Source organism: Columba livia, chromosome 3 (genome assembly GCF_036013475.1).
Source record: "Columba livia isolate bColLiv1 breed racing homer chromosome 3, bColLiv1.pat.W.v2, whole genome shotgun sequence".
NCBI lineage: Eukaryota > Metazoa > Chordata > Aves > Columbiformes > Columbidae > Columba > Columba livia.
In genome coordinates, this window is record NC_088604.1 from 73,903,775 (window position 1) to 73,916,539 (window position 12,765).

Sequence of the window (12,765 nt, forward strand, 5' to 3'; positions counted from 1 at the left end):
TTCTTGGTGAAAATCAATTATAGGACAAGGGGCAATGGATACAAACTAGAACACAGGAGGTTCCACTTAAATATGAGAAGAAACTTCTTCTCAGTGAGGGTGCCAGAGCACTGGAACAGGCTGCCCAGGGAGGTTGTGGAGTCTCCTACTCTGGAGACATTCAAAACCCGCCTGGACACATTCCTGTGTAACCTCATCTAGGTGTTCCTGCTCCGGTGGGGGGATTGGACTAGATGATCTTTTGAGGTCCCTTCCAATCCCCAACATTCTGTGATTATGTGACAGTGATTTTGTTTTTCCAGAGGTTCTGTGCGCATGTCCAAGGCAAACTGTATTGGGGATTGACTGTTTCTCATCGCATCCAAGGTATATTTTGTGAGCAATGAGTCTGGGGCTATTTTGCTACAGGAATGACTTAGCAATAGTGGAGTTTTCTACAACGGTGGTGATTCCATGCTATCTGCCATATTACCCATGGCATAATTCAAATAAAATTACTAAGAACCTACTTAAACATGCAAGATAATACAGCTCTGTTATATATATATATACATATATATATACACACACATATATAGCAGGACTTTTCCCAAGGCCATTTTTCCTTCTCACCAAATTAATGCGAGTCCTGGAAATGCAGGACAGTCATTTCTAAGTTAAAAATCTATCAGCTTACCTCTTTGGAGAGTCTTGTGAAAAGGTCCCCTCCCCGCAGGAAATCCAGTATTAGATACAACTTTCCCTCTGTTTGAAATGCTGCATCAGAAAAGGATGGAGATGTTGGAAGTTTGAACCAAGATAAAATCTCCAAAGAGTCAATCTTGTTGACTAGCAGTATATCATTCATGTAATTAGCTTCCGTGTCATTTTAGCACTTTGGGAACAGAAAAATGTAATTTCTATATAGAAGTAAGCAATCAAGCTTAGACTATGGGAAAAAATGGTATCAGCTGATAGAAAACAATGCATCCCTAATACATTATTTTTCCACATTTAGCACCTATGAATCAATATTGCTTTCCATTGCACAATGTACCAGGAGTCACTGAGGGTTAGCCATAAAGAGAAGCTCCCAGATTTGTGTGAGAGGAGAGCCCACACTATCCAAAACGTCCTCAGAAGACCCTTTACAATAATAATAGGGCTGCTCAGGGAGCTGGGGAGGCAGAGGAAGGCAACTCCAGCAAGACACCACACTCATATGCACACATATACAAATTTGGACTGGTGCTGATTATTAAAAACAGTTTGTATTTAGATTCTCTGGTTTTCTAAATGATACCTGACAGCAGGTGAGGGGGTTGGCAGATGCATACTCACCACTTATCCCACTAGCACAATCTATCACGTTAGGCTTTATGAAAAATGTATTTTGATGGTGGAATGGCTAAATCCTACTTATACTGAAATTCTCCTTTAGCATAAATGAATAATTTCACACAGGTAGCTTCTAAGATTTTGTTAGAAGCAGAGCCATAAGTAGGCAGGGGGGTATCTGTATGAAAATATAACATATCCAGTTACAATTCCCCAACCAATTTAAGAACAAACATGAATTATATTTTATTATAGTTACCATAATGAAGCTTGACTATGAAAGGATGATTCACTTCTGCCAAAATATCTCTCTCCATTTTTGATCGTACCCGATCCCGAACTATAAAGAAAGAACAATAAGAACAGGAGCATATTAAGAGGCAGCATGGTCGTGGGATACAGTACTGGCATGAGGTTCAGGTGATTTGGATTCTGCTTCGCACTCTGCTGATGGCTTGTGGTGTGACCTTTGGCAGATCATGCCACACTCTACTGTCCCTGTTTTCTGCTTGCCTTGTCTGTGCAAAAAAAGTAAGCTCTTCAGGAAGGCACCACATCTTCCTCTGTAGACAAGAGCCCTAACTAAAAGGACTACAGTATCACAAACAACAGGATAGTAATTACGCTTTGCAGAAAATAATGTTAATGTAAAAATTTAAACTATATAAAATTAATGAATCTGTCTCATTTAAGATTAAACAGAATGTACCAGTCCCAGAGCTTGTTGGGTTAACCTTGTTCAAATTAACCTTCTGTGTTTTGCTGATGCTAGCAACTTTTATGAGATATCACTGAATAGCACTCTCTGGAAGTGATTTATATAAAATACTTTAAGCTTCCAATAAACCACACAAACAATCAGTAATAAAAAAAAAAAAGGCTGATGAAAAATAGTAAAAACCTCTTTTTAAATGTAGAGATAAATTCTTGTGTGATGTGAGTGAGAAAAATCCTTTTTGTGGTTGAGATTAATAGTGTGAGAGAAAAAAGAGTTACAGAGGTGAGCTGGGTTCAAACTAATCAAAGCAAATGCTGAAGGTTTCATAGCAAGCACATTGAGCAGAATGTTCAGACATTGAGGAGGATTCAAGTCCCCACATTATCAGCTCTTAAACTTACAGATTCATTATTCAGTCAATCACAGTTTCACAAAATCCACAATGAAAGCACTGAAATTTTCTTCTTCTTTCTCTGCATTACACAATGCCAATATGCTTTTCAGCTGAAAGCATCTACAAGAGATGGGTAGTAAAGCCTGAGATCTCAGTGAGATTCTGTCACTGCCTGCATGTATTGTGGACCTGCTGAGAAGCAGCAGTACTCTCAACACCCAAGTAATGAACATGCCATAATGAAACCACATATTCTCTTGCTGTACATCAAAAACTGATGCTCAGAAATAGGTCCAAAACAGCTGACCTGAAACGCTCAAATAGGAGTGGAGGAACACTTTGATTTCTTGCTGTTTTGGTGCTTTTCCTAGGTCAATAGCAACATAAGCTTTATTAGCTCATTCAACCTAAGCTACCTTGTAGCTAAAAATCAAAACAAACGGAATCTCAAAATCTTAATCTTATTGCGTGAATAAAAACCACACATCATACACTCACAAAATGCTTTGCCTACATGAAGGCAGATCATTTGTCATGCTGTGTCTTTGCTTAGTCTTGTCTGGGGATCAGTGAACATGTATCACCATGAATTTCTCCATTCACTTCCGAAATGGAAATCTGGGTGTTTGACAAGGACCTATTTCTATGGATTCCTTTCCAAGTGAATCTCTTTCACAGCACCAGAGCTCAGAAGGTTCAGGGCAGATGACTGAGAGGCTCAGTTCAGCATCACTCAGCACAGGGATGGGTGCTCCCCACACAGACACCTGCCCAGTGCTGTGGAACAGCCTCTCCTTCTGCAAATAACTCAGCTGCCCCCATCATCATTTTGACCACCTGCAGGAGCCTCAGTGCAGCACACAGGTGGCTTGGGCAGGTAATGCTTACACCAGCCATTCACCTATAGAAGTAAAATGCTCAACAGAAATAGTTCTCATCTGCTGAGCTCTTGCCCTTTCTATCTAGTACTGAGTTTGGTTTGAAAGACAGGGTTTGCCACTTACCTTTAAATTATGCGTCAGACTGAGGCAGAGAATATAACCTGGTGCAATAAGCACAAAGACATTAAGATTGTTTGCATGATCTTGTACAAATTACCTCTCCCTGAAATAATCCCTAGTGTCATGAGACAGAAGAGACCAGACTGGTAGAGCCTGTGATAGCAGAGGAAGCACCTGCTACTCTGAAATAAGAACAATTCCCATTTCCAGGTATTAATGTGGTATGAAAAAGAAGTAGAGGCAGCTGAGGATACATGCAAGTAAATAGAGCTTATCCACTTCAGTCTGTCCCATTCTGAACATCAAAGAGGAGGATGTTACTGCTTCCTTTATTTAACACTGTTTATAGAGAGGGTTTTATTTAAGGTACGAATTTTTACTTGGGCTGTTTTAATTTTAATAACCATGAAATACAGAAGGGAAAGGGGAAAAGTATATTGACAGCATCTTCCAAGGAGAGAAAAAATGTTTCTTACGAAAAATGGACTAGCTGTATGTTTTCTGAAGAAGAAAATAAAACCATAATCCTGCTTTCACCTCTGAAGCTCTCATGATTTCAACTTTGGTTGAGATTTAAATATACATTAAATTTCAGCCAATAAACTTCTTGTCTATATGTCTCACTTAAAAACTGAAAGTCACTACAGCTCTAGTTATCTACACTATCAAGCAAGCATGATCTAGGCACATCCCTTGATGTACATACAATAACATCATATTAGTTCATCAGGATGTTGAGCCAACCCAATGAGAACTTTTATTAGTGAAACCCTGGCCTACAGGAGCTGTAAAGGGGAGTTTATAGAGGAGACACTAATTAATTCACTCTAATCATAATTAAAACATATAATTCACATATCTATCACATATTTAGTTACTGGATAGCTGAGCTGAAGTCACAGCTCTGTGAAGTTAAACAGTGTTCAGCTGCTGGTTTCAGCAGAGTCAGAGTATTGCTTCTGGGATCTCTTTTGCCAAAGAATAGCTTCCAAACATTTTTATTTAATAGCACCATTCTCACTGCTGCCCAAAGCAATTCTTAGTTCTACAAAAATAAAATAATCCTGAAGCTATCTTCTAAATTTGTGTGTAATTCTTGTCTTTTCTCTGTCATCAAACTTGCCTGAAGTAAAAGTTGCTGTTTCTATATTACTTCAAGAAAAGTAATTTTCAATTTAAGTTACAGTGTGGTTTTGCTTTTTGTATATAGATTTGGTGTTACAAGGCATGAGGGTTTTACCCACAGCCTTGCACAAGCTAATACATGAATCAAATTTAACACGGTATTAATTCAATTTCCAAGTGTCAAATAAAAGTGAAATAGCTTTTTCTTCTGCCCTCCTCTGTGGGATGAGACCCCCCTGGTATCCTGCATGTGTCCCACACCACACTTCCCTTGGTGCCAGCTGGATCCTGGGCACAGATTCTTTAAGTTAGCGTTCCCATGACTGATATAATTTCCACTTACAGCTTTCCTGTTTAAAAGATTTCACAGAGAAACATCCAGCAAGGCAGCATGTTTTGCAGAAACCGTAATGGACTGCCTTGGCTAAGGGCACTGAGCTGCACATCAGACTTGATAAAAAACAAAATCCTCAGTGCTGTGAAACCCATCTCGGGCTCCTTCATGGGAGGAACCACGGTGTGCTGCATCAGACAGGAGCTGAGACATGTATCTGTGAGAAGGAGGAGTGCAGAGCAAGGGAGCATGTCTGCCTCCATCTTTCCTGTTCTGGGGAGCAGCAACAGTGCAGGGAGCCAGGCTTTGCCTGCCCATGCAGATGGTGATGTATATCATATATTCCGACTTCCCGCATAGGTGCCAAGCTTGGGTGCTACTCTCACCTCTGTTGGTCAACAGCATGGGGACCCAGAGTCTCATGGGTGAAATATTTTCTGTACTTATTAGCTGAGGTCCAGCACAATTCTGCTTTGCTGATGACTGGAGTCATTTGTATGCTCAAGTCCTGTGAATGTCTCTGACTTACCGATGCAGCCTTGCAAATGCAAGCAAAGTGCTTGGATCCTCCAGGATACTTCTAGAAATAATTAAATGACTTCTAGCCGAAATCGTGTTTTAAAAAGGGGATGGAGATAGATTTTGTGAGCTCTGCAAGGCATCTAATGCTGAAGATGGTTCTACTACTTTTCAATGGCACTAAAGTGATAACTCTTATTTTTCATAAGTTGATGTTAGGTGCATAGATCCTTTTATAACTCCAGTCCCAGCGTGAATGGTTGCTGGCTACCTTGAGGCACGGGGGCCTGGTCCGTCTCCAGAGCCCTCTGGAGGTGGCTCAGGGCGGGACCTGCTGCTCTGGTTGCCTCTCTGTGTTGGCCAGTCTCTCTCCATCGATTTTGGAGGCAACCTTCTTGGTGTCACTAGGCTGAAAATGGCATTTGAAAGCCTAATTTTCTTTTGGAACTAGGAATGGGTTGTCAGATGATAGGTTTGGTGCCTCAGTGACTTGTCCTTATGGCCTTTTGAGCTTTTTCACAATTCTATCTGAAGTGCTGCTTAATCACCTGACCTGCAGCACCAGGGAGAGAAGCCCCCCATGTGTCTGACATCAATTACCCTCCTCACGTCCCTAAAGCTCAGCACCATGCCATGAGTGGAACAAAACCAAAATATAACTCAGAGTCACATAACACACAACTCAGTTTCAGATTCTTCACACAGCACTGGTACATGCCAGTGATACAGAAAATGGAATCTATACATAAAATGATGTACAACATCAGTTTCAATTCTATTTCTGTTATTTTCATCTGGTTTTAATACTGGCTATTGTAGACAAAAGCAAAGAGAGAGACTCTAATTTCAAATCCACACTGTGTATGCCTAAAAGACAAAGTACTTGTGTGGTGACTAATTACTCAAGATATGGAGAAATACAGGCTTTCCAAAAAAGATCATAATCTGTCTTCTATGGCTCTGCTGGGAAATACAATTTGCATTACTGTGTTTCTGCTCCACACGGTGTTATACTCAAATCTTCTAAAGAACAGCCTTTTACACTGTACCTTATCAGCAGAGCATTATGACAGTACAAAACCAGAAAAAAGTCCTGTTGACACCTGAATGTAGAAGTATACCAATAATGTCACTTACAGATTTTATGCACAGTTCTTTTGAAATGCATATAATTTCATGAAGGTTATTTTTCTGGAGGAAAGATCCAAATATGGAACCTTTTAGAGACGGAGAAAGAGCCATAAAAAGCAGAGCTTTACCACTCAGCCCTAGTGCTGCTGCAGCAAAGGAAAGAAAGCAGATCCACAAAGCAGGAGACACTCCTTTGTAGAAGGGCCCTCTGAAAAATCAATACAAATGCAAACTGTTTTTTAGGAGTCTGGGGTCTGGAGGAGGTCATTTTATCTCCTCCTCCCTCCTTTTTCTTCCCCTTTTACATGAAACAACACACTTGGCTTTGAAAAATATCAAAGACTTTCCTTTGATTTTTTTTTTTTCTTTCCTTAAAAAGTAGCTTGGATGCTTCAACGTTGAGAGTCGGAATTAGAGATGTCTCTAAATTAATCCTGCTCTTTTAATATTGAGTTTCCACTTATATTATTTATTACTTATTCATTATTTTCTCAAAATGTTTGGAAAAGTTAACTAAATCTTACAATATCCCTCTGAAGTACCTCTGCTCAATTTTCCAGCAAGAAGAATGAAACGACAGATTGATGCTAAAAAAAAATAATTTTTGAAAAAAAATTTATACGAGAGTTGTCAGGAGCAAACACGGGTTTCTAGGGTCTGCTGAAAACAAATCTTCAGAGCAGTAGCCTGAGCTCTCCCCCCATCTTTGTGCCACGCTGGCCCAGGATGGAGCAGCCACAGATGCTGCAGTGGGTCTGAGCTCTGGGGGTGCTGCTCCCTGGGCTCCATCCCGCCCCATGCAGCCTCCTGGTGGCTGCAACCTCCTGCTTTTTCCCCACTGGGGTGTGAACTTGGATATCTCTCCCAGACCAAAAAAATCTAACAGACGCTGCAGGAGCTTTAGTGTGTTTTAGATTTTTGGCTGAAATTAGCCCGTGGGTTCAACCCCGTCATTAGAGAAGTACTGACCAACAGACCAGTGGCTTGATCATATAAACCTCGTGTCCTTATGCAGAGGTGAAATTTGAATTTTTGTGTATTTTTGAACAGAACTGGACCAACTGAATATACACAGATGTGCTTGTGGACAGGTAAACCCATCCCCCATGGCAAGGTCTGTGAGCAGCAGATGTGCAATGATATCCAATAAGTCAAATCCTGTGCTGATGTACAACAGGAAAGTCAGAATCACACCCCTTACAGCCGCATAAATTGGTTCTAGCTAACATCGTTAAAAACAAACTGAATAAATGGCTTGATGAAGAGCAGAGAAAGGTGCCAGCTGCTAGTATGGTACTTCCTCGAAAAAACCCAAAACCTACAGCTGGAAATACATCTGTCTGTGACTCGTGCAAAACTGAAAGCCTTTAACATCTCTGCATAGCTGCACCTGGGTCATCTTTATTTTTGATGTAAAGCATATGTTTGATATAAATTTATTTACCTTACCAGATGTGAGATCCTGTCAAATGATCCATGAGGTGATACACTTGCTTCTTGAATTCTACTGTAACACACTCCTATTTTTTATTATATTTGCTTCAGCCAAACAGACGTATAATTATTATTATTACTATTGCAGGGAACAGCAAAATTTCAATATTAACTCTTACTGACAGGCAATAATTACCTGTGCTTTAGGAACAGCTATAATTTCAAAATGACAAAGCAATAAGAGGGCTGGCCTTGGAATTCAGAGGTCCCAGTAAACACCATTAATCAGTAGCTCTGGAAATTATGATGACCTAAAGGGAGAAACTGATGGCTGTTCCATGTAGTTTTGCAATAAAGAAAAATTATTTAGAACTGTTATGAAACAGCTGGCCTTTCCCCCCTCACAAAATAGACATTTAAAATTTAGTTTCAACTTACAAGAAGCCACCAGAGAAAAGATACACAGGTACACATAGTCCTCAATCCTACTCTTAAATAGAGTCCAAAGAGGGCTGAATTTTCTCCATGAAACATCTCTGGTATCACTGTTTCTCGTGTCAGACTCTAATTCCCTCGCAGCCCCAGCCCTGCTGTAGCACCAGACAACTTGCATGCAGCTGCACAGGAGAGGCAGCTTCAAGCATCATGTTTCCTACCTGTGAGGCATTTCAGTATTAAATAAGCATTTGCCTTGTGTTTGCTATTATGATGCTGCTAAGTCAACAAGAGCAATGAAGACATTATTTTTCTCTTGTCCTGCTTGAGACGGAGATGATCCAGAGGTCCAGGAACTGCCAGGACTCTCAGGGCAAGAAGTTTCACCACTTGCCTTTAAAGCTTAAAGCCCAGTGTGGCTTAATCAACTGTTGCCACTCTTTGCTCTTAAGACACACCTGTTTTGTGGCTTTCATAGGCAGAGCTGAATAAATTTTGCAGGTTACTTTACTCTGAGAATGTGAGAACTGTCTGTGCTTTGGTATTCACCACAAATATGTTCTGCAGCATATCACGAAAGGCAAAAATACAGAACACTAGCTCAGCAACGAAACTGCAAAGACATCCCCTCTTAGGCCAGTCTTCTACAGAGAAAAAAGTTGTTCCCTTTATTTATTCTTTCCAGGCCTAAAAAGCCAGTTTTACTGAAAGAGAAGTTTCTTCTCCTCAGGATCTTTGAGCAACTACCAATTCACCTGCAAAGCCTGGCAGATGTGGAAGGGGGTGAAGGTGGCACTGGAGCTCCCCAGGCAACTCCTTGCCACACTAACTCAGAACAAAGTGCCCCTGTGTGAGAGGAAATTAAAGCCCATCCAAGTCCCTTCTATTTTGTTATATAAGCCCCTACTATTTTGTTTAATGGCATGGTATGGAACCTTCTGCCTGGTCCAGCTGGGATGTTTATGGACAAGACCAACAATCTTTTGTATAATATTAAGTGAGAAATCCTGTAAGGAGTAGAAATGTGGTATTATCCCTTTGTAGAGAATGTATGTACTAAGATGCTGTCATTTGCCACCAGGGCAGTTTTGCTCATAGGCTGAAAGGATCTTGGAAAATATTTTATGTATTGCTGCTTGAAACTTACAATTTTGGACATTTTCAAAGATGTTTTTACTGTGGATTTTGTTCTGAATTGGAACAAAATGCCTAAATTCAGCAAGTTTTGCCAAAATGAAATTATGAAAAATTGTTTTAGGTGCATCAGAGTACTGTTTTATGAAGTAATGTTTTTGTGACTGGCCTAATGGGAGAGTAGCTTGCAGCTTTGTTCTGATACAGGTAACACAAGGCAGCAGCTGGACAGTGAGGTGCTTTTCTCAGAATGCAGGGTTTGGATGTATCGGTCAAGGAGCACAAGACAAATGTTAATATTCTCTCCAAGCCATGCAGAGCCCTGGCCACAGCTGAACTGGGCTGACTTCCCACTCCAAACACATTTCCATTAGGCTGCTTGGATGTGGTAAACAGAGAGCCAATCCAACCGGACTTGTTCTAACAAAAAGTTTTGGACAAGCATTTTAGCTACTGAATTCCAAATATTTTGGTTTGTGAAATGTGTAACCAGTGTATTTAAGGAAACACTGAAGAAGCTGGGATAGTGGCTTATCATCCAAAACCAAGGACACTCAGTTGATTTAGGAGATATGAAGCCCTGAGACAGCTTCTATTTGTAAACTACGCAGGACAAGGTTTATCAGGTTGCTTGCAATCCAGCCCTCTGAGCTACTTGCACACAAAAGAGATGGGAATTTAGAACTCAAATATTTCAAGAAAATTGTGGCACCCAGGCAAACTAAACTTTTATTCTGCCCAGGCCCTGATACACTATGCAGACATGCTTAATATAGCTCTGCTGATATATTTGCCTCATAAAAATAAATAAGCATCTGCGAGACAGCTGTCTGTCACTGAAGAAGCCTCCAGTCCCATCAGCAAGTATGGTGTGAAGTCAAGGCAAGGTCAGTTCCTAAATTAGAGCATAAGGAAAAGCCTGGTCTCATGTTGTCACTGACACATTGACTAAAGCTTTGCAACCAGCAAACCTTGGCCACACAAACAACAAGAAAAATCTTAGCTAGTGTTCTCTCATACGAGAAGAGAAACACAGCGTTCAAACAAATGCAAATTATTTTTCAGCCTGGACTCAACTACTCTGTAGGAATCCTTGTGGAAGATATGACTAAGTTCGGAGAGTCTCTGGGTGAAATCATGGCCCTAAAACAAGTCAGTAGTAAAACTGCTGTTGACATTAACAGGATCTTGCCATCTACATCTCAGTCCCTGTATACAGTGTTGAAAATATACATAGCTGGTTGAACTCTAAAAGAATACATAACTGAAGAGGAAATTTTCTTTTTTCTTATGTCATTGGGTAACTGCCAAGAGCTAAACATAAACCGTACTAAGCAATGACTAAAAGGAGACAGGAGGAGAGCAGATAAATATTTAAACAATATAAACATGGAAGACAGAGAAGACTTATTTATCAAAATAAAAGAAAGGAATATAAATAGGAGGAGGTAAGTGAAACAGAAAAAGAGGAAATGGAAGCTGTGTTGGGCGAACTGTAACTGGATGAACCCCTGTGGAAAAGAGCGAAGGGCTGGGATTGCACCCTCATCACTTGATATATTTTAAAACAAAATGGAACAGAAAAAGTTAAATAAAGATTTAATAAGAAGGCAGCATACTCTGGCTGCAGAGGAATGAGATTGCATCTTTCACTATGTGCTGTTTTGCGGTATTGTCTCCACCTCAACAAAGCATGTCTTAAAATTTAAAAAAATTCTACAATTCACTGCTATGCACAACTGTTTGGGAGACTGACTGAAACACAGTATTTGTACCAGGATTTATGTCTATAACATTATGTTAGAATATTACAGCAAAGGGGAAAAAAACAAACAAACAGAAACTAAAAATTTGTATTGGGAATGGATGTCAATATCCTGTGAAGAATAACCATGTGAAGTTGATCTTCCATACTGCTTTTAATTCTGAGATCTCAGCTTTACCAAGAGCCACCAGCCCTGTGACAGCCCTTCCAGTGACTACTCTGCAAACCATACTCCTCACACATAGAGTGAAAACTTTCAGGCTTCCTCAAAGCTTTGTTATGGAAGTTGCTTCCTTTGTTCTGCTTTTGAAAAAGTGCTCTCAAACCTTCTTGTGTGACAAACTGTCTATAGCAAACTGTCATAAAAAGTCAAACTAATATACAAGTCATAACAGCATGACACGGTTTCTGCATATTTCTAATGAAGATGCATTAAAGAGTCCTCTGACACTGGCAAATCTCATGCAGTGAGGTCAAGTCTTACACTTCATGAGCACCTCCTGTTTGCTCCATCAGTCTCACCTATAGCCACCCTTCAAATTCCTTCCATCCCTGCCCCAGTTCCAGGGCTGAACAGTTTGGCTCCTGCTGTTTCCCTTCTCTGCCCAGGGAAGCCACTGAGCACCCACTCTGCCAGTGCTGGAGCTGAGCAGTCCTCTTTCCTCACAGCCTCCGCTCAGGTCCCAACCAGAAAGAGGCAGGCAGGAGGAGTGAGGATGGTCTGGAGAAGCTGGCAGACAGCTATCACCTGCTTCCCAAAGTTGCAGAGAAGACTAGCTCTGGCCCTGTCTCATTCCCACCGCAAAGCCTGGTCTTCTCCTTGAAACAACACCTGGAGCAAATGCTGCCCATGATCCATGACCCTCTCTCTTGCTGACCCTCCACTTCTTCACTAGAAGTTTTGCCCTTCCTATTGTCTTTCCCTTGGCTCCACACACCAGATCACACCTCCAAGCCTGCTGCTACCCCTGATGCTTGGCACGGGGGATGGTAGCTTTCTGCTGCCCCAGAAAGCTGCCCTTGGGAATCTGAGAAGCACCAGCTCACCTGGGGGCAGCTGAAGGCCTTCTGGAAAACTGGGATGTCCAGATTTCAGTAGGGTAGCAAGTCACCTAAATGAAGGCTGTTTATTTAGTGGGATGGTCTAGGAAGAGCCTCTTGGCGTCTTTGTTACCAAAGTCAAAATGTCCTGCCTAAGAAACTATCCTCTGCATAAAAGTCTGCTGCTGGGGGCTCACTGGAGCTGCTGAGCAAACCCACTGGTTATTTTTCTGAACAAAGCAGGAGAGCAGACACAAGCTGGGGGCCCATCCTTTTCCCTTTATGTGGAAAGTTTTCTAGGAGACAGAGAGAGGTGGGATAAAGGTGATCCAAATGCAGGGAACACCATGTAAAACAAAAATACAAAGTAGTCCATCTAAATATACATTTGAAAATTTTTCTTTCTTATGAAAACAT

At 40.9% G+C, this 12,765-nt stretch overlaps 1 protein-coding gene across 10 annotated transcripts in view; it reads right to left on the bottom strand.

Moving 5' to 3' along the window:
* RPS6KA2 (ribosomal protein S6 kinase A2) overlaps positions 1 to 12,765 on the bottom strand; it is a 309,958-nt gene that overhangs the window by 70,213 nt on the left and 226,980 nt on the right. For all 10 annotated transcript variants that reach the window (XM_065057598.1, XM_065057605.1, XM_065057603.1 and 7 more), the window contains 2 exons: positions 1,577 to 1,657; positions 677 to 756 (listed from right to left, as the gene is read on the bottom strand). In XM_065057598.1, the coding sequence (XP_064913670.1) occupies positions 677 to 756; positions 1,577 to 1,657 (161 nt within the window). The remainder of the gene's footprint in view (positions 1 to 676; positions 757 to 1,576; positions 1,658 to 12,765) is intronic.